The 26,957-nt window shown below is 38.5% G+C and overlaps 5 protein-coding genes and 2 pseudogenes across 5 annotated transcripts; 2 read left to right on the top strand and 5 right to left on the bottom strand.

The window, feature by feature from the left end:
* Positions 753 to 3,018, top strand: LOC104737033 (annotated as a pseudogene).
* Positions 3,731 to 4,482, bottom strand: LOC104737022 (18.1 kDa class I heat shock protein-like). The gene has a single exon (XM_010457122.2). The coding sequence runs from the start codon at positions 4,382 to 4,384 to the stop codon at positions 3,905 to 3,907; it is 480 nt and encodes a 159-aa protein (XP_010455424.1). The 5' UTR covers positions 4,385 to 4,482; the 3' UTR covers positions 3,731 to 3,904.
* LOC104737012 (probable NOT transcription complex subunit VIP2) lies at positions 5,494 to 10,012 on the bottom strand. The gene is made up of 14 exons (XM_010457113.1): positions 9,790 to 10,012; positions 9,284 to 9,358; positions 9,032 to 9,140; positions 8,762 to 8,940; positions 8,299 to 8,674; positions 7,738 to 7,932; positions 7,560 to 7,658; positions 7,149 to 7,237; positions 6,968 to 7,051; positions 6,425 to 6,835; positions 6,270 to 6,322; positions 6,132 to 6,173; positions 5,901 to 6,039; positions 5,494 to 5,802 (listed from the first exon to the last, which is right to left on the bottom strand). The coding sequence occupies exons 2-14, from the start codon at positions 9,296 to 9,298 to the stop codon at positions 5,743 to 5,745; spliced, it is 1,851 nt and encodes a 616-aa protein (XP_010455415.1). The 5' UTR covers positions 9,299 to 9,358; positions 9,790 to 10,012; the 3' UTR covers positions 5,494 to 5,742.
* Positions 12,386 to 15,547, top strand: LOC104737002 (probable receptor-like protein kinase At5g59700). Its single transcript, XM_010457103.2, has 2 exons — positions 12,386 to 12,744; positions 12,927 to 15,547. Exon 2 carries the CDS (start codon positions 12,938 to 12,940, stop codon positions 15,443 to 15,445), a length of 2,508 nt encoding a protein of 835 aa, XP_010455405.1. The 5' UTR covers positions 12,386 to 12,744; positions 12,927 to 12,937; the 3' UTR covers positions 15,446 to 15,547.
* Positions 15,765 to 16,372, bottom strand: LOC104736993 (histone H4). Its single transcript, XM_010457093.2, has one exon. It carries the CDS (start codon positions 16,275 to 16,277, stop codon positions 15,966 to 15,968), a length of 312 nt encoding a protein of 103 aa, XP_010455395.1. The 5' UTR covers positions 16,278 to 16,372; the 3' UTR covers positions 15,765 to 15,965.
* LOC104736948 (probable LRR receptor-like serine/threonine-protein kinase At5g59680) lies at positions 16,722 to 21,011 on the bottom strand. Its single transcript, XM_019237451.1, has 13 exons — positions 20,643 to 21,011; positions 20,007 to 20,547; positions 19,410 to 19,885; positions 19,168 to 19,312; positions 18,993 to 19,064; positions 18,839 to 18,910; positions 18,678 to 18,746; positions 18,417 to 18,580; positions 18,091 to 18,323; positions 17,868 to 17,994; positions 17,694 to 17,762; positions 17,423 to 17,612; positions 16,722 to 17,321 (listed from the first exon to the last, which is right to left on the bottom strand). The coding sequence occupies exons 1-13, from the start codon at positions 20,722 to 20,724 to the stop codon at positions 16,913 to 16,915; spliced, it is 2,649 nt and encodes an 882-aa protein (XP_019092996.1). The 5' UTR covers positions 20,725 to 21,011; the 3' UTR covers positions 16,722 to 16,912.
* On the bottom strand, positions 22,070 to 26,326 carry LOC104736974 (annotated as a pseudogene).

Raw genomic sequence — 26,957 nt, 5'->3', positions numbered from 1 at the left:
GTCGAAATCTACTCCAGGAGGCGGATTAGGAACATGATTTACCGGGACCATCGCCATCGCAACCGCCGAGAGAAAGGGGCAAAATCGATTTCGCGATTTCGCGAATTTAGGGTTCGTCGAGAGAAAGGGGCAAAATCGATTTGGGGATTTTGTGTTTTTTAGGTTTAGATAGTTTAATCGGGTTGTAATGGGTTGTAAACCGGTTTAATATGGTTTAATTTGATTTAATTTGGTTTTTACGGTTCAGCAGTTGGTTAAACAAAACAGTAAACCATTAGAACCAACACGATGGGGAAATTATGCGAGGTTTCATAGTTCGGTGGGGAAATAGGCGTAGAAGTATGGATTCGGGGGGAAATAAACGGAGATTATAAGTTCGAAGGGAAACTGGTACGAGATCAAAGATCGATGGGGATCTGGCAAGATACGATAGTTCCGAGGGGGAAATAGTACATCGGTCCTTAAATATTACTAATTAATAGTAGTAGTACTCCTTGTCGAAACGGTAACTTTAAGTCTTTAACAAATATTCACAGCTGCAGATGAAGGCAATAAATGTAAATAATACTCCTTTCGTCAGAATTGACTATAAACTAACCCTTTCTCTTTTGACTTTGGCCCAATGTCTTGTCTTAATTGACACCGCGTTTGACTAATCAACTATTCTCCTTCACATATACGTATGTATATACAGTATCTCTCTTTTATTCCCATTGAAATAGCCGTCGTTTCTTTAATTATTTATTATATATATTTAGCTCTTCCTCCTCCTCCACCTTCCTAATCTTATCTGTAACTTCTTCACTTGATACCAAAAGCAAATACAAACCAGAAAGAAACTTTCAATTTTTTTTGTTACAAAGCACAAAAAAGAGAGACCACTAAAGAAAAAAACAGAGCAAAAAAAATGGGGAAACACTTATTCCGATCATCACCACCGCCTGAGAAACAAACAGCTCATCTCACCCTAGCCGAATCAGCTGTGCAAGAGTGTATGAGCAGCATCAACGCCGTCATATCAAAATGGACTACTCCTTCTCCTCCTTCTTCCACCTCCGAAGAAGAGTTCCTCTTTTCAACCAACAGCCGCCGCGAAGCAGAGGAGTTCGTCGAAGCCGTTAGACATTTACAGAGCACGATGCACGTTTGGTTTCCGTCAACCCTTCATCCGATAAACTAATCTACGCACAGAACCTAATGCAATCTGCTATGAAGCTTCTCGAATCAGAGTTCTACCGTGTCTTGAAAGCAAACCGCGAATACCTAGACCCTGAATGCGTCTCCGTACGTTCTTGCAAATCTTCAAGATTCACCACTTCGACTACTACGGTCAGTGTCTCCGACTCAGAAGACGAAAACACTTACGAAGAAACCAACACAGAGGAAGAAGAGCATAGATTCTCCGGCGGTGATGCTGACGCAATGGATGATCTCAAGATGATCGCTGACTGTATGATCTCAACCGGTTACGCTAAAGAATGCGTTAGGGTTTACAAAACAGTACGTAGATCGATCGTTGACGAGACTCTCTATAACTTAGGGATGGAGAGGTTCACACTCCATCAGATTCAGAAGATGGAATGGGAAGTTCTTGAAACCAAGATCAAGACTTGGTTAAAAGCTGTGAAGCTAGCTGTTCGATCTCTCTTCTTCGGTGAGAGGATCTTAGCTGATCATGTCTTCTCATCCTCTGGTCCCATCGTTGAGTCTTCCTTCACTGAGATCACTCAAGAAGGAGCTTTGATTCTCTTCACGTTCCCTGAGTTTGCTTCCAAGATCAAGAAACTAACTCCGGAGAAGATGTTTAGGTTTCTTGATATGTACGAAGCTCTCGCGAACCTCTTCGTTGAGATCGAGTCAATCTTTTACTTTGACTCAGGCGCACCGGTTAGATCTCAGGTGATTAACTCGTTAGCTAGACTCGGTGACGCGGCGAGGTCGATGATGAACGATTTCGAATCCGCGATTCAGAAAGAGACGTCGAAAGTTACGGTCGTCGGCGGCGGTGTTCATCCTCTGACTCGTTACGTTATGAACTACCTCTCTTTCCTCGCCGACTACGACGAGTCCATCGCCGCGATTTTCGAAAACTGGCAGCCGACGGTGGCGGCGGTTCCGTTGCCGGATTCTTTATACATCAGCGGCGGAGGAGATGAAGCTCATCCGGCGGATTTGTACTCTTCTCCGGTGTCCGTACGCATCGCGTGGGTGATTCTGCTCACGCTTTGTAAAATCGACGGTAAAGCTCAGCCGTATAAGGACGTAGCTCTGGCTTATCTCTTCCTCGCGAATAATCTCCAATACGTCGTCGTTAAGGTCCGATCGTCGAATCTGAAGCTTCTTCTCGGAGACGATTGGGTGGTTAAGCACGAGGCGAAGGTGAAGCTTTACGCTGATAAGTTCGAGAAGCTGGCGTGGGGGAAAGTGATGGATTTGGTACCGGAGAATCCCAAGGAGGAGATGTCGCCGGAGGAGGCGAAGGAGCTGGTGGGTAGGTTTAACGATGAGTTCGAGACGTCGTACCGGAAACAGACTTCGTGGGTTATACCGGACCCGAAATTAAGGGACCAGATTAAAATCTCGGTTAGTCAGAAACTTACGCTGGGTTGTAACGAGTTTCATCGGTTGAACCGGTCCGGTTTGGTTGGTGCTAACGAGGCTGTTCTCAGATATACCCCTGAGGATATTGGGAATTATTTGTCGGATCTTTACTTTGGGTCTAGAGGCTCAGGGAGTGTTTCGACTAAAGGATCCGGGTCTGGGTCTGGATCCGGTACCGGTTCGTCGACTACGGGTATATCTCGTGGTGGTGGACGTAGTAGTCATTGAGATATTTTTTGCTTATTTTTATTATTATTAGCTTTCTTAAAGAAGACATTAAAATATGTGTGGTTACAAGTGATGTAAGATCGTATTCGTATCGAATCTCTTTATTGAAGTTACGTGTGTGTGCACATATGTAGTTAAATTATTGAATTCTCCTGTTTTAATCTTAAATCATTCTATTCTTTGTTGGAACTTTGTGGATTACTCAACGACAAGAAAATACAATGATTTATATCTGACGCTTGAAGATTTTAATTAACACATATAGACATTTTACGTAAAAGACAATTGTAAGTAGCTCTCACCCATGTCTGATTTTAATTAGTGACTATGGGTCTGAGTCTCATTGACAATCTATAAAAGTTTTGGTGGTACATTACTTCAAGTTGGTGTACGAGTCCACACAATTTGAATAGAGTTATTATTATATACAAGTACAACAAATTCAAATGCAAGTTGCTTGACGAATGAATACATAGGAAGCTGACATTACAATAAATTTCTAAAGGAAAAAACAGAGAGGTTGATAACAATGGTCAGTGGGAGGGTTGACGAATATAAACAGGTACTCATTAATGCTTTAATTAGGCTATTCCCGATAACCAATCTCACGTTATATAAAATGATTCAATCTCCTCATAATGTGCAAGTGCCATGTTTGGAATAATTTGTGTTGCGGTTATTACGCCTACTTTTCCTATTAACTTTATTTCAAAACATAGATCATGAAATAGAGCATGATGATCATGTTGTTGTTTAGGTCCCTTGCCTCTTGCCTCTTTTTTACTTTATGATCAGCCCATTTTATATCTTTAATCATATTCCATAGTCGTTATAATATGTTTGAAATTTGAAAGGAAGTGGGAATTAGGGGAAGAAAAGCCAAAGTATAATTTGCGACTGATTTTAATTATAGGAACACTCGTTTATTCATTATAATAAGATGTTACATTCATATGATTTTTCAGAAAAAAGCGACAATTTCACAAAACAACAAACCAAACACCACAAATTTAAGCACACACACGTTTTTTACTTTCACACCATGACACACCAAATCTTCATCTTTCATGTTCAATTAGCCGGAGATATCAATTGACTTGACTTGAGGCTTCTTCTCGGGAGCTTTCGGAACCATAACCGTAAGCACACCGTTCTCCATTGTCGCCTTAACTTCTTCCATCTTTGCATTCTCAGGCAATCTAAACCTCCTCATAAACTTCCCACTAGCCCTCTCCACACGGTGCCAAGTGTCGTTCTTCTCTTCGTTCTCCTTGCTCCTCTCTCCACTGATCTGAAGAACGTTCTTGTCTTCAACCTCAACCTTCACCTCTTCCTTCTTCAGTCCCGGCAAGTCTGCTTTGAACACGTGTGCCTCCGGAGTTTCCTTCCAGTCAACTTTAGCGTTTGTAAACGCTGCCACGTCCCGAGCGGATGCAGCGTTTGCTAACGCAGAAGATGGTGTGAAGAGTCCTTCGAATGGATCCCATATGTCTTGCGAGAAGGGATCGAAGACGTTTGTTCTACGTCCTCCGAAAATGCTTGGGATTAGAGACATCGCTCGTTGCTTTCTTTTCAAGTGACGTTTTGATTCTTGATTTTTTTTAATAATTTGATTCTTGGTTTTCTTGTTGCTTTGATCTGATTTCTAAAATCAGGTAAGGGATCCATATTTATAGGAATCAATGGATGAAGACAGAACGTTCGTCAAATTTCTTGAACAGAAAAGATCAAAAGAACATGCTCTTTTTCTAAAACCTTCGTTTGTTGTCTAGAGTCGACATAATAATCACATCATGAAGTGACCAGAGTTTTCTTGGCATTTCATGAAGTTTCGGTGGTTGAAACAAAAACGACATACAATCTTTGGCTGGCATGTAAACGACGTGCCGTTTCTTGGGTGTATTACTATCATGTTTGTATTCATCCCCTTTGAATATCAATATTGGGCTCAGTGAAGCAGACCGTTTTTCTTAAAACCCCATCTCTCTTTTGGGCCCATTTCTCCATAATTTAAATAAAACTATATTCTCATTTACCACAGAACTCAGTTACGTTTTCGTTTACAAACACAGACACCATATTATTTACTAAACAGGCACAGTATAATAGAAAAAGGAAATCTAATTTATTTGATTCCAGTGAGTTATTGTGATCCAAATCTCAACTTATTGCCCGTTCATGTTATGCAATAAAATAAGATTTTCAACAACTGCGATTACCTTGTTGGAAAGAGAACTCTGATCGAAGTATTGGATTATATGCGAGTAAGTCAAAGTTAAACTCTGCAACTTACTCTAGAACGTTTATATGCGAGTAAGTTTAGAGTGGATTATATGCAAGTAAGTTGCAGGATTCTCAAAAAAAGATGATTAGAGTGGCAAAAGCTGAATACGAGAACTCAGTAACCGGAAGTGGAATAACAAAAAAACAAAAAAGTCTAAATCAGAGGACAAAGGACAAGGTCAAAATTGGAGACTAACTTCTTCCTTTCAGGTTCCCTTAACTTTAGACCAAAAGAAAATTCTATTAACCTTTTCCAATAACAGTTGATACCAAATTTCCAAGATTGTCAACAATCGTTTAATGGACTCTGTCCCCATTTATACAAAGAACTGAGCCACGTTTACGTTTACAACCATATTTACTAAACAAAGTACAATATTATACTAGAAAAAGGAAATCTAAATTTATTCGATTCTACTCTCAGTTATTGTGATCCAAATATCAACTTATTTGATTGAGCCAGAAGAAATGAACAAGGAAAGTAACTGCGATTACCTTTTTGGAAAACTTGGGGTTAAAAATTGAAAATGTGAGATGGTTTGGTTTCTAATCAATGGAGCTTGCAGACAGAAATAAAGAGAAAAGCTTTACACTGTAAAGATGCTACTAATTGAACAAACCTAAGTGTCGTCAATGCTGCAGCAAGCTTGGTCTCTTTTCCATGAGCTCGTACTTGACAACAAAATGTTCCTACAATAACCATCCCCAAAAAAAAAAAATATCACTATAAAACATTGCAAATTCAAGAATAAAGAAATAGGATATCCCTGCACTAATCTTTGGCTTACCTTTCGGATTGTTTTGAACGAATTTGGATCGAGGTACTCGTATGTTCCCCTTTCATGCGTAGCTTGCCTGACTAAAGGTTCCCCAACTCTGAAGAACCATAATCTGAGTTCCTTGTGGTAAAACCAACCTCTTTCATAACTGCAACATGTCAATCAAACTCATAAGTCTCAAGCCTCAAGAGAGCGGAGTTAACGAATAATCAAAGAACATGGTAGAGAAAACAAACATACAGTTCATCTGCTGCGAATAGCTGTGCTTCATCTTTTGGCATACTGGAACAATAATTAGAGGAAAGCAATTAGTTTAATTGGACAAAGATGATTCATGAGTTGGCAAATGTGACGTTAAATGCTGGTTTATTAACAGACCTGTAAAATGTGTAGAACAATAACTCATAGGAGAACCTTTTGAAACTTGCTCGCTGCAACAAACGGAAATGATAACACATTTGTCAACAAAATCGAGAAAAGAAGTGAGAGTAAATATATCGTTGGTGCTACTCACAAGATCAGAGGAAACTTACAGTCAACGGTGGAGGTGGTGTGGCGTAGTAACAATTTGGTACTGTGAACTCGACCTCGCTCTTTGCCGGTTCATTGGTCCAAGGGGACGCAAATGTCTTGTAGAGATTTCCCGTTGAATTCAAATCTAAGCCTAGCGTCGTCAAGTCTATGCCAAGAGCAAGTGAGGTCAATTCAGGGTTGCTCCTGTTTAGCACATCTAACAAGCCAAGCAAGCAAAAAGGATCTGCCTCTGACTGTCCCGATTTCATCTCAGAATCTCTAAATTGGTTGATTGATGACATCTGTTGCACAGGAAACTGGGATTGATTCTGATGCTGCTGATACTGCTGAATAAGCTGGTCATAACCAATACTGGAAACTGCATTGGGAGAGCTTAGTGGTCTAAGACCAAGACCCTGTAGCCCACCAGTCTGGTATTAAATAAGAATTAACAATGATAAGAATTAACAATGATAACCACAAGATGATTATATATTTGAGATATGCAAATTGAAGAAATTCCTGGCTGTATACAGATAGGGATAGGAGAGACTGCCACTCACGGATGAAGCATGTTGTGGTTGTTGTTGTTGTGGACGATGTGATGAATATGTTGCCCCCAAGTTGAAACCACCAGATCTACCCATCTGCAAATTTGCAAATATTAATTACCACATCAACAACCATATCAATAGAAAAAGGTAGGAAATCACTTTGTGAACTTTGAAACAGTCTATAGCTTACAGAAAAGTTTTGCGAGTGCATCATTGACATAGCATTGTCATGGAGTTGTTCTTTCTGATGCAAATCCATAGGATAATCAGAATTACCACCTGCAAAAAATCTACTACGCTTGTGAATGATCGATCCAGCATGTTCAGCTTACAGCATTAAGAAGACAATATGTCAGGAACACCTATCATATTCTCATGCAATAAGCTATAATATGCGGCAGTTAATAAGTTTATGAACTTCCTAAGTATCTAGACCATCTGGAAACGGACTTTCATAAGATTTTGGAGAATAACACTGGGGAAAACTTTTCACAGTAGGGGAAACTAGAGAAGATATTACTCACTTTGCGCACATTAAATATGCAAGACACAACTTTATGCACAATATAATACAAAGTTATCGACAATTAAAGACCAGCACCTTTATATCCCGGTAGGGCAGGAAAGTCTTCATTTTGAATGCTGAACTCTTGGTTTTGTTGGGCAAGTGGGACTCCTAAACCTTGTTTCCTTAATGAACCTAGAAACACCACCACAAGAGTATGAGGGAAACATGATATGGAAAATCATTTTAAAAGATCTTCAGATAAACTGACTACCTAGTTGTCCTTGAGTGCCACCAGCAGATCCAGGACGACTTGTGAGCTGAGGAAAATCGTTGTTGATGTCAAAAAGAGAGCTGTCGTTAGAGTGATCACTGAGCATCATATTGTTAACTGACTGAACATGGTTCTGAGAAAGTGGGCCACCACCAGTATGATAGGAGTTCCCCAGCATAGACATGACCTGAGATCCTGTACCACACAATCTTGCAATCAGTTTTTTACTTCTAATTCCACATACAACAGCTGTTAACTTATTGCATGTCCATGTGAGGCAAAAGAAGTTCAACTGCTGATATCAATCCACCTCCCTAAATGACTAGTTATTTTATGTTGCTATAAAGCAAATTACTTTCTTTACTTAATTTCCACAGCAATCCCTAGCTACTATACCAAAGACCCATAGTAAAAAGGTGTTCTCCATGTCCATGAAGCAAAATTTATAATCCGTTATTTTTAACAGCGATATAACAAGATAAACAAAGCTCAGTTTTATCGACTTACAGGCAAAAAAACCTGAAGACAGCAAATGGAATGAACTGTACAAATCATATATACCTTGAGGAAGTACTCCACCCAGCATTCGGTTCTGTCCCTGAACATTTATTCCTGATCCGCTATTTGCTGCCAAATTTAGTCGTGAAGACAGACCAGGAATAGACAACCCACCAGAGCTAATATTCCTCCCCAAGTTACCTCCACCAACCATGTTTCCCATTGAATTTGTTATTCGAGGACCTGAATTTCCCAACAATTGGGATATTCCCATCCCTGGAACACTATTACGATTACTGAGTCCTGCAGATGTAGAGAGAATTCCAGGAATAGAACCACCAACTCCATTTGCGTTACTATTGAATCCAGGGTTGCCAACAACATTAAGACCTCCTCTATTTGGGATTCCCGCATGCCCATGTGAGCTACCATGAGACAACTACAAAGCAATCATCGTAGTATACTATGAGACACATATTTAGAACCAGAGCAGTTATTTTCAAAAAAAAATTAAACCACATAGCACCTGGGAGAGATTAACAGGTAGATTGTTTGAAGCAAATCGTCCACTGGAAAAACTCCCGTTAGGTTGTTGAACCCCAGGAGATGGTATACTATTCATACTTGAGTTTCTTGATGTAAGTGTACCTTGCATGTTCCCGACATTATAGCTCCCATGAATATTATGAAGTCCCTGAAGGTTTCCTGCATAATTTTTTTTGTTTTCAAAAGCTACATAAGTTGAGCACTTCACAAAGATATACAACGTTATCAAAATAAGTAGTATTAGACCCACCGGTATGATGAAAAGAGGGAGATGGTGCACCAGATTGTCCAGAATAAGAAGCAGCAAAAGATCTGCCCGACCCATCTGGTAAATTCGAAGCAGAACCATTGAGAGATGACTGCAAAAAAAAAGGCCAAAACCCAAGAGTTAATAGAGGACAGATGGTACGCACAACTAAGCAAACGATAGCCTAACGACAATAACATATTCTTCAAGTTCAAAAACCAAAATATAAAGATTTAAGGGGAAAAGGAAGGTTACATGAAGGTTTGACATTGCACGAACTGACGATCACTCACTCGAGACAAAATATCATTCGGCGAACCGCCTTACAATCTGAGAAGGAATAAACAACAACACACGAACATAAATAGCCTGATAAAAAGGATGAATTCAATAAACTAACAAAGGTGACACAGTGCTTTAACATAAAATCTTATGAACCATGGAGTAGCACCAGACGAATTTACTCTAGAAACTTTCAAAGTAAGATTGATATGCTCATATATTTTTTGGCAGAGTAAGCTTTCATCCAGGAACAATAACCATGGAAATAAATCTGCAACTAGTAAAAAACTCACGAGGATCCAAAAACAATCAACGCAAAAGCATAATTCAATCAATACATATTCCTGTAAAAAAACGACTGAGCAAACACAGGATCCTAAATTGAACTACCGAGATGCAATTATCAATACTAGGATTTACAAAACTGAACTCAGAAAACCCTAAAACTCGCGTGTTTTTTAATCTGTTAACACACTCACCAGTAACAAGGAGCGTACGGGAGGAAGAAGAAGAAGAAGGAGAATAGCACTGACCAATTACGCGGAACCCAGGAAGCGAAAAGGGTTAGGATCCCGAAGAAGATTTATGAAAGAGTAAAATTGGGGGAAAGAGCGGAGATTTTTACAATTTTGGTGCCCTAAATCGGAGAAACGGATATTGAAACGAAGGAAGAGAGAGAGAGAGAGAGAGAGAGAGAGAGAGCAAGATTTAGAAAATGGGATCCTCCTCCCATTAAAAATTAAATAAATAAGAAAAAAAAAATAAAGGAAATAAAAATAAAAATAATATTATTTTTGTGGAGAATGATTGGTGATGGAGGGAACTTTCATAGGTCACGGGATAGGTCCTACGAAACCTTCTAAGCTGCTCAGAAGGTTTCTTTGTAAGGAAAGCTTTTGACTTCTTTTAGTTGTGGATCGACGTTTGGGCTTTAACCCAACAGGCCCGTTATATACAATACACCATGATGTTGATGTTTTTTTTACTTTGTTTGTGTAATCATGAAATCATTAGTTGGTTTAAGTGCGTATAAAAGAGAAAAAGTTTAAGTATGTAAATTATGCAATACAAAAACCACTAGGCTAAATTTGAACAAAACGACAAAATATGTGTGTGTTTTTTTTTTGCGAAGGTTGTGTAGTTTAAGCTAAAAGGATCGAACAGTTAAGGACTTTTTAGTTAAGAAGTTATGAATGTTTTGTTCAGATGTTTTATATTTAGTAAACAAACCATATCATCCAACTACATGAAAAAGACGTTAGACGTTTCAGGATAATGAAAACTACGTCCACTAATTAATGCAATCCAATCATACAATATAAGCTTACAAATCTCCTTTATAATAAAACGGAAGTACACAGCATTGTTTTGGTAGGCTTTATAATTTTAATAAATGGTTACAAATAGGTTATACATATATTATAAATTAATCCATACATTAATTGTAACAAATAAAATCTTAATTGTAACCGAAAATCTTAAACCGATTATTCTAAATTGATAGTTCACGGATATTTCAAACTTTATTTCGGAAGATCACGTATATGGTTCCAAATATCTATAATAAAATATAATTTATAATTTCGGAATCATATTTTATTCTAAAATTATAATATAAATAAAAGAAATTTCAACTCGTGCTATAGCACGGGTCCTAATCTCTAGTTTACAAAATATAAAGACAAAACAATATTTCTAGATTTGTGTATATGGACTATATCACTAAGTAAGCCACTAAATACTAATGAAACGTGTAGCTCAATTAATACTTTTTAAAAAAACTAAAGTTATGTTTAATCTAGCTTAATTAAGCGAATCGTATAGTGTCAAACACTTAAATAGTTAAATCACTCGAACAGGTTGTAAAAGTATTTGTAGGTTCGATCACGAAATATCTAAATAATTTGATCAATAAAATTACATTCATGCGTTCTTTGAGCACATGATTACACGGCAATGTGGAACGCTTGCTGATGATTGATTCCCTTAGTCCGATGATCCGATCAATGAATACACGACAAATCTGCTCATGCACTACTTGGTTCATGTAAGTCATCTTTACCCTTAAGGATCTTACTTCTTTGGTAGCTCTAAGATGAATATATAAGAGAGTAGCAATCAATACATGTAAACCTTTTAAAGTAGAAGGGGGTGTTTGTATTAGTTTAAAATCAATGAATAAAAAACAAATCTGAAAGTCATTTTCTCCTTGTGACATCTCAACCAATTTTTTTCGGGCTTGTACTTTAATATATAGAGAATTGTTGTTTCCGAGTTCCAAACAAAATGTGTCGGTAGACAACAGGTCCACATATACGTTTTCAGATTGATTTTTTTTTTTGTTTTTGTACAACTTCCATCATGCGGCACTGAACTTGGATAGCATAGTACACATGACACTAATACAAGCCACTAAATCTTATGATACCGGTTTATATAGTTGATATGTCAGGTTTATATTACACGTTTCAACTCTCAAGAGCAAAGTATATTTGGGATCATATTATAGCTTAACTAATTTGATCAAATATAGTGGCATCTTATCCTTCCTTTCAATCCACATAGATGACTAGTGTACAGATGAAGGTGGCTAATAATGTCGTCATTCATTATTTATTTTTGAATCTAAAACTTTACTATGATATATATACTACTATTGGAGTATTGGGTATTGAATGAAACAGATGGAAGCCGAACAAAAAAAATCAAATCATGTGCTTTCTTAATAAAAATACCGTTCGAGAAGTTTGGTATATCCTGAGAAAAAAAGCTCTCACAAACCCACGTATGTTGACTTTTCGTTCCAACCTCCACTACTTTCCTTATTTGAGATTTATCATAATAGGATTAATTAGGAGTGATGAACCGACGATGAAGACAAAAATGATATGATAATTATAGTAATTCACAAGAATAAATAAAGTTAAACTTATGATTAAAAAAAATAAAGTTAAACTATTGCTTTTTCCTTTCTTTTTTTTTTAATTAATAAAGAAACTATTGCTATTTTTTGACACATTAAATGCGGTAATGTAACATACCACTTACGTTTGTGCAGTTTTTAATGGTAAAATCTGGAAAATAAATTTCGTCTTCTTCCTAAATTTTCTTAGCCATCAGAACAAACAAATTCAGACTACTGACGAATTCAATTCAATTCATCCGTCTCTATATTACAAAGTTTTTGCTCATATTAATTTTTATTTGTCGTTGCATCTATGCAAATACAAAATATTAAACTAATATATCTGATATATATATATCCCAGTTCATCTTTGCAAATATTAAAATCCTTCTCTTGTTACCCACTCTGTTCTAAACACAGTTTCAAAACAAAACCCAAAATTCTAGATATCATTCAATCATCAGCTGATCCTTTTAAGTTTTACCCTTTCATGGAACAATTACTTTTCCTGGAATTCTTGTCTTAAAAGGTATAATCTTTATTCTTTTGCTGTTTTAATTTTTAATTAGTCCGTTATGAATATAGACAAAGTTGTCATCTTTACTAAAACAAAACTCTAGATTTGCTCATGTTCGTATATCCCTTGAATCTAGCTCATAGATTCTTTTGTCTGTTAACTCTATATTCAACCGAATTGTTTATAATTTCCAGGTTTTGTGAAGATGGGTAGTGAAAAGTTTGGATTTTTAATTCGGGTTTCATTGATTTCATCTTTCTTGATCTGCCTCTGCCATGGATACGTACCTCTGAATAATTACCTCATCAACTGTGGATCATCAACCAATGTTACCGTCACTGGTCGAGTGTTCATGTCTGATAAGCTTGCTTCAAACCTCTTAACCTCTCCCAGTGAAATCCTCGCCGCGAGTAATCGTAATTCAAATTCAGATATTTACCAGACGGCGAGAATCTTCACCGGAGTCTCAAAGTATAGATTCTCCTTGGCTAAAGGCCGCCACTGGATTCGTCTCCATTTCAATCCTTTTCATTACCAAACCTTCCAGATGGGATCAGCTAAATTCTCTGTTTCGTCACAAACACATGTTCTGTTAAGTGATTTCACTGTGAAATCCAGAGTTATGAAGGAGTACTCTGTGAATATAGTAGCCACGGATCATCTCGAGCTCACGTTTGCTCCCTCAGGTGATTCGTTCGCGTTTCTGAACGCCCTCGAGGTTGTATCTGTTCCTGATACGTTGTTTAGTGGTGACCCTTCCTTTGCAGGCAGTCCCGGGAAGTTTCAAGGGTTGTCATGGCAAGCTCTTGAGACGGTTCATAGAGTAAACATGGGTGGTCCGCGTGTTACTCCTAATAACGATACGCTTTCGAGAATTTGGGAGCCTGATTCAGAGTTTCTAATCGAGAAGAATCTTGTTAAGAGTGTGTCTAAGATTGCATCTGTTGTTTATGTTCCCGGTTTTGCTACAGAAGAAACTGCTCCAAGAACTGTTTATGGTACTTGCACTGAGATGAACTCTGCTGATAACCCGACTAGCAATTTCAATGTGACGTGGGATTTTAACGTTGACCCGGGGTTTCAGTACTTCCTCCGGTTTCATTTCTGCGATATCGTGAGCAAAGCTCTAAACCAGCTTTACTTCAATGTTTATGTTGACTCAATGTTAGTTGTTAAGAGTCTTGATCTAAGCTCTTATCTATACAACACTTTGAGCGGTGCATACTCGATGGATTATGTCACGGGATTAGCAAAACAGACTAATAGAATCCGTGTGAGCATTGGTCCATCGACTCTTCACACGAGTTACCCTACCGCGATTCTGAACGGGCTAGAGATCATGAAGATGAATAACTCCAAAGGTCAGCTCAGTGGTGGGACGTTTTTGCCTGGTGGTTCAAGTTCAACCACTAAGAAGAAGAACGTTGGTATGATCATTGGTGTAACGGTTGGTTCGTTGCTTGTTTTAGTGGTTTTAGTTGGTTTGTTTTTGCTGTGCAAGAAACGAGGACGAGACCTTGATGACCATTCAAAGACTTGGATTCCTTTGTCTTCCAATGGAACAAATTCATCCTCAAATGGAACTACAATAGCAAGTATAAATTCTAATTCAAGTTATCGGATTCCTTTAGCAGCGGTTAAAGAAGCTACAAATAGCTTTGACGAGAACCGAGCTATTGGAGTTGGCGGTTTTGGTAAAGTGTACAAAGGAGAGCTTCGTGACGGTATGAAAGTAGCTGTCAAAAGAGGTAACCCTAAGTCTCAGCAAGGTTTTGCAGAGTTCAAGACAGAAATAGAAACGTTATCTCAGTTCCGTCATCGCCATTTGGTTTCTCTGATCGGTTACTGCGACGAGAACAACGAGATGATTCTGGTTTACGAATATATGGAGAATGGAACACTCAAGAGTCATCTTTACGGCTCGAATCTACCTAGCTTGAGTTGGAAGCAACGTCTTGAGATATGTATTGGATCAGCTAGAGGACTGCATTATCTCCATACCGGTGACTCGAAACCCGTGATTCACAGAGATGTGAAATCCGCCAACATATTACTCGACGAGAATCTCATGGCTAAAGTTGCAGACTTTGGACTGTCTAAGACCGGACCTGAGATAGATCAGACTCATGTGAGTACCGCGGTCAAAGGAAGTTTCGGGTATCTCGATCCTGAATACTTCAGAAGACAACAGCTCACAGAGAAGTCAGACGTGTACTCTTTCGGAGTCGTTATGTTCGAAGTTCTCTGCGCAAGACCTGTTATAGACCCGACGCTCACTAGAGAAATGGTGAACCTTGCGGAATGGGCGATGAAATGGCAAAACAAAGGACAGCTTGAACACATCATTGATCCATCACTTCGAGGTAAGATCAGACCAGATTCGCTTAGGAAGTTTGGTGAAACAGTGGAGAAATGTTTAGCTGACTATGGAGTTGATAGACCATCAATGGGAGATGTGTTGTGGAATCTTGAATACGCTTTGCAGCTACAAGATGCTGTTGTTGATGGTGATCCAGAAGAAGATAACAGCACGAACATGATCGGTGAGTTACCTCTACGGTTCAATGATTTTAACCATGGAGACACGAGAGTTAACGTTTCTGTAGCTAGAGAAGGAAAGATTCAAGAAGAGGAAGAGTCTAGTGTTAGTGATCTTTCAGGTGTTTCCATGAGTAAAGTTTTCTCCCAGCTGATCAAATCTGAGGGACGATAAGAATATTTTGTTTTGTGTGTACATAAAGTAATGATTATTAGACTATGATTTTTATTCAATAACCAAAACATGTACCGGTTTTGTTTTGGTTTTCCATAAGCTGATACATCTTAACCAATACCGAACCATCTTCAAATGCGGCGTCGTTCCTTAAATTCATGTCAGGTCGCTGAAATCGCCATATCGTCAAATCACAGATTCAATGTTCGCCGATTTGATTTTTAAACGCTCGAGTTCATATGGTTTCTCTTCTATGCAGTTGCAAAATTGAAGCAATTATCACCAGCTAATTAAACGCAATTTGGTAGACACAACGCAATTAACTGAAACTTACTTCGATTTATATTTCACTAAACGAAAAGGCGTAATTACATAAAACGAGAACGAAACGCCAAACCGGAAAAAAACCAAAGTAAAAACGCAAACGCAGAAGCTAACATTGATTTGATTAGAAATTCCCAGAAGAATACGCCGCTAAGTAAACAACAAGCCCAGAAAAAACACACAAACGCGATTCTCCTTAACCGCCGAATCCGTAAAGAGTCCTTCCTTGCCTCTTGAGAGCGTAGACAACATCCATGGCGGTGACAGTCTTCCTCCTAGCGTGCTCGGTGTAGGTAACAGCATCACGGATCACGTTCTCCAAAAAGATCTTGAGGACGCCACGTGTCTCCTCGTAGATGAGACCACTGATACGCTTGACTCCACCTCTACGAGCCAACCTCCGGATCGCAGGCTTAGTGATTCCTTGGATGTTGTCTCTCAGAACCTTCCTGTGACGCTTCGCTCCTCCTTTCCCCAATCCTTTTCCTCCCTTTCCACGACCCGACATTTTTTTTTCAGAGACGAATTAGGTTTTCTTCTCGAGAAGATTTTAAAGCTAGAAGATGAAGAAGAACGGTTGAAGTTGATTTGTGTGAGTAAAGATGTGAGATTTGGTTTTATAGGTAAAGACGGAGAGCCTTGTTACTTTGAGCGATTAGATCTAACGGCTGAGATGGCGATCCGTGTAGTTAATAAGAAGATATGTGAGCCGTCGATTTATTTTAATCAACGGTGAATATTAGTGATCTGCGTGAAGGAGTTATAGCCAATAAGAATCGTTTGTGTATTACATGCGGCGCCACGTTTTAGCGGTAGTGAAGCGCCAATATTTTGAAACTTGTAAAATAAATTGCGCCATCAAATTCTTTTGAAACTTTTCATATGCGTTCGTTAAATTATTTGAATTACAATTACAAAATTTACAAATTACCACCGACAACGATTTCTAACATTTAAATTTAATTTATACTGTAACATTTTCATTTCCCTTTGACAAGAACACACTTCAGACGATACATTAATTTTGACTTAAAATAAAGTGTTTTCAAACCACAGTAACAAAAACTATATAAAAAAGTAAAAATACAAACAGAGCACACGAAAGGTCTGGGTTCATAACAATTGTGTTACTTGCATCACAAACTATCTTGCTCTAGGAGTCATCTCACTATCAAAGATCATGCTCACTTCAGGGGAACTCAGTGAATCCATGCCTCGACTCATATTTCTCCTCGAGTTTTCAGACACAAGACACTCTTTTAGTTCAATAACAACATGAGACATGGTTGGTCGCTTTGCTGAAGTAGGATTTGCGCACGACATTGCCAGTTCGAGAGCTCTCCAGGCAGAGAGAGAATCATAGTCTCCGTTCAGCTTTGGATCCATGATCTTAGCAATATCTCCACCGTTAAGCTGAGACTCAACCCATTGTGTTATGTGAGACTTTGCGCGGTTTCGATCAATCACTGGTTGATTAGAGATCATTTCCAATAGCACAATCCCAAAACTGTACACATCACTTTTCTCACCTAACCGGCTTGTGTGGTAATATCTGCAAGGCAAGAACAAGGTTTAGTCTCTTCAAGCATTGAAGAATGGAGAGAAAAGTTTCAGCGCAATTGACTTTGTAGTGTGAAAACTGTTGATACTTACTCTGGATCAAGGTAACCAGGAGTACCAGCAACCACCGTCGAAACATGAGAGTCACCTCCAACTGGGAAAGACCTCGAGAGCCCAAAATCAGCGAGTTTGGCCTTATAATGCTCGTCCAACAATATGTTTGTAGTTTTGACATCTCTGTGAACCATTGGTGGTGTGCATCCAATGTGTAAGTACTCCAAACCTATGCAAATGATTCATCCATATGAAATGATTTATTGTAGGATTAAGGGATTCTAGTTCTACAATGTAACTTGGTACAAACCTTGTGCTGCCTCCGCAGCTATTCTTAGCCGAGTACCCCAATTGATGACGATGGTTTTACCTCCTTTTCCTGTATATTAGTATACGATTAGAGCCTTTCATGTTGCAGGAAGAACAACTGTTTCTTCATGTGTTCCTAAAACATATGAAACCTTAAAAATACACCAAGTTTTACCTGACAGATGTTGTCTTAAGTCCCCATTGGGTACGTATTCGTAGATGAGTGCTAAGTGTTCTCCTTCATCGCAATATCCTACAAGGCTTACCAAATTTGTATGGTGGACTCTCAGAAGAAGATCAACCTAATGAAAAAAAAAAAAAAAAACAAAGACAAATCCATAAGTGATGTTAAAAAAAAAAACAGATAGTAGTTGGTAATATAATGTACTAATTAATACCTCTGCCTTGAACTCTTTATAGCCTTGCGTTGATGATTGAGACAGTAGTTTAACAGCTACCTGTTCCAAACCATTTACAGTACCGTGACAGACAACGCCAAATCCTCCTTCGCCTACAACTCTTTCGAAATTATTTGTCATATTCATAACCTCTGGATAAGTAAACTTTCTCTTTTTCGTCGGAGTAGCATATGTATAATCCATTGCTGGCCTACTCGAAGGCGGGTGAACAACTGTTAGATCAAGATTTAGGGGTTAGTAAAAATCATGTTCTAATGAGATTTATCCGTTTTCTAGTTTGATATGTCTAAATCTTGCGTATATACCTTGAACAGCCGACGTCTTTTTCTTTCTGAAAATAAGAAAAAGAACCAACACAGCAATGAGGATGGCCGCAGAAGCAACTGATGCAACAATTGGCACAAGAACTTTTGTTTTTTGTGGTTTTGTAGGTGATCCAGGGAGAATAAGCCTTGGGTTTCCTTGATAACTATACAAGAAACAAGTGTTTTGTTTTTAGTTTGTTAAGAAGTCACACAAGAAGGTTGTGTGAGAAAGGTTGATAAATTATGTGGGAAGTTTCTTACGATAGCTCGAGTCCTTTCCTTTGTAGAGATTGAGGAATTGTACCGTTAAGATCGTTCCCGCTTAAATTTCTGCGTAAAAAGAGAAATTTTGATAACATACATGAACATGATCCGAGGTAGAACTTGAAAACCACTGGAAAATATGTTTGCAAGAAACTTACATGACCAACAACGATTTCATGTTGCCTAGAAATTCTGGCACCTCACCGGTCAAGTTATTATTCGACAAGTCCCTAAAGTATGCAAGAAAGTATATATATACTATGATATTTAATCCGTTTCTTTGCAAACTTGATCAGCAATAGACATACTTACAGCTTTTCCAGTGTGGTAAGATTTTGAAAGGCAGCTGCTATGGTTCCGGTTAAACCACTTGAAGACAAGTTTCTGGTCAAAATTTTAAAAACCACATTCAATAATGATCATGATCACTTATAGATCTTGATGTGTGTGTGCGCGTGTACACTAGTGAGCCTCACTTATGCCTTACAAAGTAGTGATTCTTGGTGGCGTGGAGATATCAGTGATGCTGCAGTTTAAACCGTCCCACATAAACTGTAGAGGGACGCATGGATCGCTCTGCCAATTGATTCTACTCAATCCATACGTGGTTTGGATGTTTTTCACAGCAGCAACTGACATAAATGTTTTGGTAATGTTAGGATACTCTTTAGCTTTTATGATTTTGTTTCCAAAGGATCATAAGAAAGCATAATTTTGAAACACACATACCATCATTTTCATCTGTTTCAGACTGAGGAAACTGAATAACTTTGTAGACCTCATAAGCGTTAAGTAGAGGTGGAAGAGTTGATCTGTTGGTTCTTATCAGCTGTAAATTGCATAACCCTTCTTCGCAAGTATCCGGGTTTACACTTAGGACAGTAGTTATTAATAGCTTTGGAGGAACCACAGGGCCATAAAAAAGTTTCCCATTCAGTACCATGTTGAATTCCCTGGTTTCATTTGCCAGCAACTCTTGGATCTCAGCAAAGTGGGCGTACAAATAATACTGTTCACCGACATCTACTGAACCCCATACATTCGTCAATGGTGCAGTGGCGTTAGTTGGAATGGCTGCAGTAGTGAGCGCCACTTTCGGTGGCTGGTAGTCATTGGAGTTGCCTACATCGCTAGTAGTGGAAATTTGTGTCCACTCTTTCTCGAAGAACGAAGTCCATTGACGGTCATAGACATCATCCGGGTACCTGAGGGTACAAACAACTTCGTTTTAGCAAAGGAGAACAGAGCCAAAACAAACAGAGCAAAACAGAGGAAAACAGAACAAGTAGCGAAACAGAGGAGATGGTGTTCAGCTAAAGTTGATACCTTAAAGAAGGAGCGGACTTGCTAAAATATTCTCGATAGTAAAATTTCAGAGAACCAGACTTGGTGAGATAAGAATCTTTTCCCATAGGCCGTACTTCCAAGACCGATATCAACGGTGTAGTTTCCCCGGTCTTAACGAGACAAATCTGCAACTTGTTTGATGTAGGAATGTGCAAGATCTCAGGACGTGAACCATTCACTTGCTTTTGCAAATCTACCGTGGCCCATGGATTAGGTCCAAGATACAGATCAAACGTGGGGGCAATGTCAAGACCATCATAGTTTCCATATACAAACCTAGCCCTGATCAGATGATTTCTTCCCTTCTCGACGTTTAGATTGTAGCAGTTCCGTGTTCCTTCTGGAAAGTATCTCAGCGTAGTTGACGGCTTCAGGAACTCAGCCTCTCGATTTGCTTGGATTCTACCAAGTTTTCCAGTCTGGATGAATGTTGCGTCCGATATGAACTGTAGTCCGGTCCTTGGCTCTTTATAAGGAGACGGTTCATTTGGGGGTAGACCACAGTCCAAACTGATAAACCCTGTTACGAGACATGGAAAATGACTGTTTAAAAAGAAAACATATGAATTGCCAAATAGAAGTACGTTTTAAGAATCAAGATAGTAATAAGGATACCTTGTTGGCTCTGAGCTTGAGCAATATGAATGATGGCCAAAGTTCCGATTAGCAGCAACAAAAGCCTAAGAGACCTCTCCATCTTCTCTTACCTACCAATGACAAATCAAGAAAATTGTTGCCCAAGCTCTGGAAGATAACAAGAGAATATATAAGCAAAAACTAAAAGCAAAGGCTTTTTCAAGTCAATGAACAGAAAAAAAAGAGAGAGTAAAATGTGTTTTCAATGCAACTTCACCATGAGAAGAAGAAGAAGGATAAGAGGATAACTATATATTTTCCAACATTACTATTATGAGCTTGACTGAGGTCATCTGTGGTATTGGACATCAGTAAAGTTTCTTGGTCAGCCAACAAGCAATTTACCTTGGAAGAATCCGTCAATCACACAAGAAATATATTGGATTTAATAGCCACTAGACTCACCACAATGATGCATGAAGAAATGTTCAGAAAGAGTTGACATTCTTATAGTCGTTGACTTACATATATGTAGTAGACCTGACTTTGTTTCAATCATATGAATATAAAGTGAGAACCCACAAATATAGCACTAGGCACACAATGATCTATATATATGCTGCTGACTAAGATATTACCAAGCACGTACACTAGGTGATCAGCATGAAATAAACAATTAGACCTTGAGCTTAAACAATATGGGTGATTATTAAGAGGTTGTTTTTTTATAATGCAACTACACCATTGGAGGAAGAAGAATAAAAGGGAGATAAATGTTCCAACATCACTATCATGAAAACTGTGTACATCAGTCTAGTTATTATTTCCTGGTCAGGCAATATGCAACTGGTATTAGTATAAAACTTAGAAAGAATGAATCAATCAAGCAACAGACCAGACTTGTTCAGCACTATGACAGCACGAAGAAACTCTTGAGGAATAGTCAATGGTCGTTGACTTTTTGATTGGTTAAGATAACCTCTCCCACTTACATATTTTAGTAAACCTATAATAACCTGTTTTTTGGATGACCCCCAGTCCGTAGCGAGCGAGTCCAAGAGAAAACGACCATCTACGGCGGCGAAACCTGCAGGCGTCAAGGGAAAGAGAAGAGCGCTCTTTGCCTTCAGTAGTTCCTGGCGGTGAGAACTCATCATTTGTTCAATAATCGACATTCACAAATAGTGAAGTTAGGGTTTTGTTGATTTCAAGCTGAAAGTGCAGGTCATTCAACACTTTACAGATTTTGAACACTTTTATTAGAAGAATGAGATTGAAAAAGAGAATCATAGAGAAAACGTTTCAGTTTCTTATTTTACAACAACAATACCCTCTAAGATGGGCCACACTAAGTCCACAAGCCCAACAAAACATTACAGAACATGATTCAATTAAGGTTTTGTTGATACCAACAAAAAAAAGTTAGGGTTTTTGTACGGCGCCAGTGACCGATGGTCAAAGCAAAATCAAAAAATTTCGTGGTACTCAAGAACACAAGAACACAAGAACACAGTTCAGTCGATACATTAATAAGTGTTTTCAAACCACATATATACACACCAGCACTCAAATCACAAACAGAGCAAACGAAAGGTCCACAAGTAAGTATCGTTGAGTGGGTTCATAAAAATAGTGTTACTTGCAGCACAAACTATCTTGCTCTAGGAGTCATCTCACTATCAAAGATCATGCTCACTTCAGGGGAACTCAGTGAATCCATGCCTCGACTCATATTTCTCCTCGAGTTTTCAGTCACAAGACACTCTTTTAATTCGATAACAACATGAGACATGGTTGGTCGTTTTACTGAAGTTGGATCCGCGCACGACATTGCTAGCTCAAGAGCTCTCCAAGCAGAGCGAGAATCATAATCCCCGTTTAGCTTTGGATCCATGATCTTAGCAATATCTCCTCCGTTTAGCTGAGACCCAACCCATTGTGTTATGTGAGACTTTGCGCGGTTTCGATCAATCACTGGTTGATTAGAGATCATTTCCAATAGCACAATCCCAAAACTGTACACATCACTTTTCTCACCTAACCGGCTTGTGTGGTAATATCTGCAAGGCAAGAACAAGGTTTAGTCTCTTCAAGCATTGAAGAATGGAGAGAAAAGTTTCAGCGCAATTGACTTTGTAGTGTGAAAACTGTTGATACTTACTCTGGATCAAGGTAACCAGGAGTACCAGCAACCACCGTCGAAACATGAGAGTCACCTCCAACTGGGAAAGACCTCGAGAGCCCAAAATCAGCGAGTTTGGCCTTATAATGCTCGTCCAACAATATGTTTGTAGTTTTGACATCTCTGTGAACCATTGGTGGTGTGCATCCAATGTGTAAGTACTCCAAACCTATGCAAATGATTCCTCCATATGAAATGATTGATATTGTAGGATTAGTAGATTCTAGTTCTACAATGTAACTTTGTACAAACCTAGTGCTGCCTCCGCAGCTATTCTTAGCCGAGTACCCCAATTGACGATGGGTTTACCTCCTTTTCCTGTTTAATAAATCATTAGATCCTAATATCCTATCATGTTTGCGGGAGAAACAACTGTGTTTTCATGAGTTCATGAAACATATGAAACCTTAAGAATACACCAAGTTTTTACCTGACAGATGTTGTCTTAAGTCTCCATTGGGTACATATTCGTAGATGAGTGCTAAGTGGTCTCTTTCATCGCAATATCCTACAAGGCTTACCAAGTTTGTATGGTGAACTCTCAGAAGAAGATCAACCTAATGTAAAAAAAAAAAAAAATCCATAAGTGATGTTAAAAAAACAAATTATTGTACTTAATGTACTAATTAATACCTCTGCCTTGAACTCTTTATAGCCTTGAGTTGATGATTGAGACAGTAGCTTAACAGCTACCTGTTCAGAACCATTTACAGTACCGTGACAGACAACACCAAATCCTCCTTCCCCTACTACTCTTTCGAAATTATTTGTCATTTTCATAACCTCTGAATAAGGAAACCTCCTCTTTTTCATCTCGATTGATGGCTCAGGTAAATAACTATATGTCACATTACTTGGTGGCGGCGGGTGAATAACTGTTAAATCAGAATTTAGGGTTAGCATAAATCATATTCATTAGCTCTATTGGTTCTTATTTGATATATCTCTCCTTGCAAATACCTACCTTCATCAGTCGGCTTTTTCTTTCGGAGAAAAAGAACGAGAACCACTACAACAATGAGGACGATGGCTGCAGAAACAACTGATGCAACAATTACAACTGGAAAACTCTTGCCAGGTGGTTTTGTGGGTGATTCAGAGGGAAGAAGCCTTGGGTTTCCTTGACGGCTATAAAAGAATAGTACTGTTGTTTCAGGACATCTGTCGCACAAATGTGTTGTATGGAATAAGTACAGAGATATGTGGGAAGTTTCTTACAGTAGTTGGAGTCCTTGCCTTTGTAGTAGAGATTGAGGAATTGAACCGTTAAGATCGTTTCCACTTAAGTTTCTGCATAAAAAAAAAAAAAAGACTAATGATAGAATTTTGAAAAGCATTAGAAAATAATCTTGAGAGAAACTTACATGAATAACAATGATTTAATGTTTCCAAGAAACTCCGGCACCTCCCCGGTCAAGTTGTTATTGGACAAGTCCCTAAAGTTTCCAGGAGAGAAAATAATCTGATGTCTTCGCAATACATATAACGCCTCTGATCAACAATTGAAATACTTACAGTTTCACTAGTTGCGTAAGGTTTTGAATGGCAGATGCTATGTTTCCAGTCAAACCACTCGAAGACAAGTTTCTGGCATGATATGTTCAAAACCACAGTCAAAAGTGTTGATGATCAAGCATGATTACTAACAGATGTTGAAGATTGAGTGTGGTGACGTGCATGAGTCCTACTGAACTTATATGACTTACAAAGAAGTGATTCTTGGTGGTGTGGAGGCATCCATGTTGCTGCAGTTTAAAGCGTCCCACCTAAACTGCTGAGGGACGCATGGATCGCCTTGCCAATTGATTCTAGTCAATCCATAGGTGGCTTCAATGTTCTTGATAGCAACCACTAACAGAAATATATATATTCAAGATGTTAAGAAACTAATTAGCAAGCAAAAGACTGAACCATTGTGTGCAAAAGGTACGTTATAAAACACAGTGGAATTAACAAACCATCATTTATATCAGTTTCAGACTGTGGAAACTGAATAACTGTGTAGACCTCAAGAGCGTTAAGTAGAGGCGGAAGAGTTGATCTGCCAGTTCGTATCAGCTAAAACTTACATTTTCCTTCATCACAAGTCCTTGGAGACTGGCTGTACATAGTAAGTATCTCTAACTTCTTAGGAATTACAGGTTCAGTAGACATAACTTCACCATTCCATACCATGTTGAATTCTCTGGTTTCATTAGTCCGCAACTCCTGGATCTCCGCAAAGTGTCTATACACGTAATATTGGTCGTTAGGATTATCTGTATTAGTCCATTCAATCGTCAGTGGCTCACTGGCATTAGTAGGTATGGCAGCAGTTGCAAGTGCGTCTTTTGGTGGATCATAGTTGTTAATATTTCCCACATTGCTAGTGGTGTTTACATGGCTCCACTCTTTCTGAGTGTATGCAATCCATTGGCGATCATAGACATCATTCGAATACCTGAGGGTGGAAACAATATTGTTTGGTAGTGGAATATGTAAATAGAAAATGAATATTATCATTGTTTGGTAGTGGAACAGAGACTATTGTTCTTCTTCTGCTTGGTTTGGTGTCTAGAAATAGTCTTACACCTTAGAGCCACAAAACAGAGAAAAGGAAGATATACAGTTATATTGTAAAAGGTTGAAGTTAAATATTTACCTTAGGTAAAACTTTGATTCGGTAAGATATATCCGGAAAAAGAGTTTGAGAGAGCCAGACTGGGTGATATAAGAATCATTACCCATGGGACGTATTTCCAAGGCTGAGATAATCGGTGTAGTCATCCCAGTCTTAACAAGACAAATCTGCAACGAGTTTGATATTGGGGTGTGAAAGATCTCTTTTCGTGTACCATTGTCTTGTCCATGCAAATCTACCGTGGTCCATGGATTTGGTCCAAGATACAGGTCAAACTTGGGGCTATTGTCAATACCATCGTAATTCCCGTATACAAACCAAGCCCTGATCAGATGACTTCTTCCTTTCTCGGCCTTAAGATTGTAGCAGTTCCGTATTCCGTCTGGAAAATATCTCAGCGTTGCGTACGGCTTCAGGAGTCTACGCTCCAAAGTTGCTTGTGTTTTTCCAGTTTTTCCACTCTGGATAAATGTTGCGTCCGAGGAAAACTGTAATCCAGTTTCCGGCTCATTGTAAGGAGACAGTTCATTCGCGGGTAGTCCGCAGTCCAAGCTAATAAACCCTGTCAACAAATATATATATGGTAACAAATGAATTCACCGTTAACAAATATAAGTGGCCGGCCGATTAATTAACAAGAAAGAGAAGAAGGATATGTGATTTAAGATGCGGATACCTTGTTGGCTCTGAGCTTGAACAATATGAGTGATGACCAAAGTTCCAATTAGCAGCAACAACAACAGTCTAAAAGACCTCTCCATATTAATTCTCTTACCCACCAAGGACGAATCAAGAAAATCTGCCCCAGCTCTGAAATATAACAATGAGAATATATATAACCAAAACCAAAACTGGAAACTAAAAGCAAAGAATTTTTATAAGTCAACGAAATAAAAGAAAAGAGTAAATATTTTTTTTTAGTGCAACTACTTCACCATGGGAAGAAGAAGAAGAAGAGGAGGATAACTATATGTTAATTCAAAGATATATGAACTTGACTGGGGCCATTTGTGGTATTGGACATCAGTAAAGTTTCTTGGTCAGACAATATGCATTTTACTTCGAAAAGAATCTGTCAATCACACACACACACAAAAAAAAATGGCTTTAATAGCCACCAGACTCACCACAATGATGCATGAAGAAGTGTTCACAAAGAGTTGACATTCTTATAGTCGTTGACTAACATATGTAGTAGACCTGACTTTGTTTCAATCCTATGAATTAGAAGTTAGAACCCACAATTACAGCACTAGGCACACAATGATCTATATATATGCTGACTAAGATATTACCAAGCAGGTACATGCACTAGGTGATCAGCATGAAATAAACAAGGTTTATAACAATTAGACCTTGAGCTTAAACAAGATGGATGATTACCAAAAGATGGTTTTATTTATAATGCAGCTGCACCATTGGAGGAAGAAGAATCAAAGGAAGATAATATTCCAACATCACTATCATGAAAATTAATTGTGTACATCAGTCTAGTTATTAGTTTCCTTGTCAGGCAATAAAAAACTTGCAAAGAATGAATCAATCAAGCAAC

Source organism: Camelina sativa, chromosome 2 (genome assembly GCF_000633955.1).
Source record: "Camelina sativa cultivar DH55 chromosome 2, Cs, whole genome shotgun sequence".
NCBI classification, from domain to species: domain Eukaryota; kingdom Viridiplantae; phylum Streptophyta; class Magnoliopsida; order Brassicales; family Brassicaceae; genus Camelina; species Camelina sativa.
This window is presented reverse-complemented; position numbering and strand designations above follow the sequence as displayed.

Excerpts from the sequence above, each read along its gene's own strand:
- LOC104737012 (XM_010457113.1), bottom strand. Across the intron at positions 8,941-9,031 it reads TCCCTCTTTTCATCATACCG|GAAACCTTCAGGGACTTCAT; the intron begins GTGGGTCTAATA and ends AAAATTATGCAG. Across the intron at positions 6,174-6,269 it reads TTGTTCTACACATTTTACAG|TATGCCAAAAGATGAAGCAC; the intron begins GTCTGTTAATAA and ends TTATTGTTCCAG.
- LOC104737022 (XM_010457122.2), bottom strand. The coding sequence starts at position 4,384 with ATGTCTCTAATCCCAAGCATTTTCGGAGGACGTAGAACAAACGTCTTC.
- LOC104736948 (XM_019237451.1), bottom strand. The coding sequence starts at position 20,724 with ATGGAGAGGTCTCTTAGGCTTTTGTTGCTGCTAATCGGAACTTTGGCC. Across the intron at positions 18,324-18,416 it reads AAAGACGTCGGCTGTTCAAG|TTGTTCACCCGCCTTCGAGT; the intron begins GTATATACGCAA and ends TTGATCTAACAG. Across the intron at positions 17,763-17,867 it reads CTTAAGACAACATCTGTCAG|GAAAAGGAGGTAAAACCATC; the intron begins GTAAAACTTGGT and ends ACTAATATACAG.
- LOC104737002 (XM_010457103.2), top strand. The coding sequence starts at position 12,938 with ATGGGTAGTGAAAAGTTTGGATTTTTAATTCGGGTTTCATTGATTTCA.
- LOC104736993 (XM_010457093.2), bottom strand. The coding sequence starts at position 16,277 with ATGTCGGGTCGTGGAAAGGGAGGAAAAGGATTGGGGAAAGGAGGAGCG.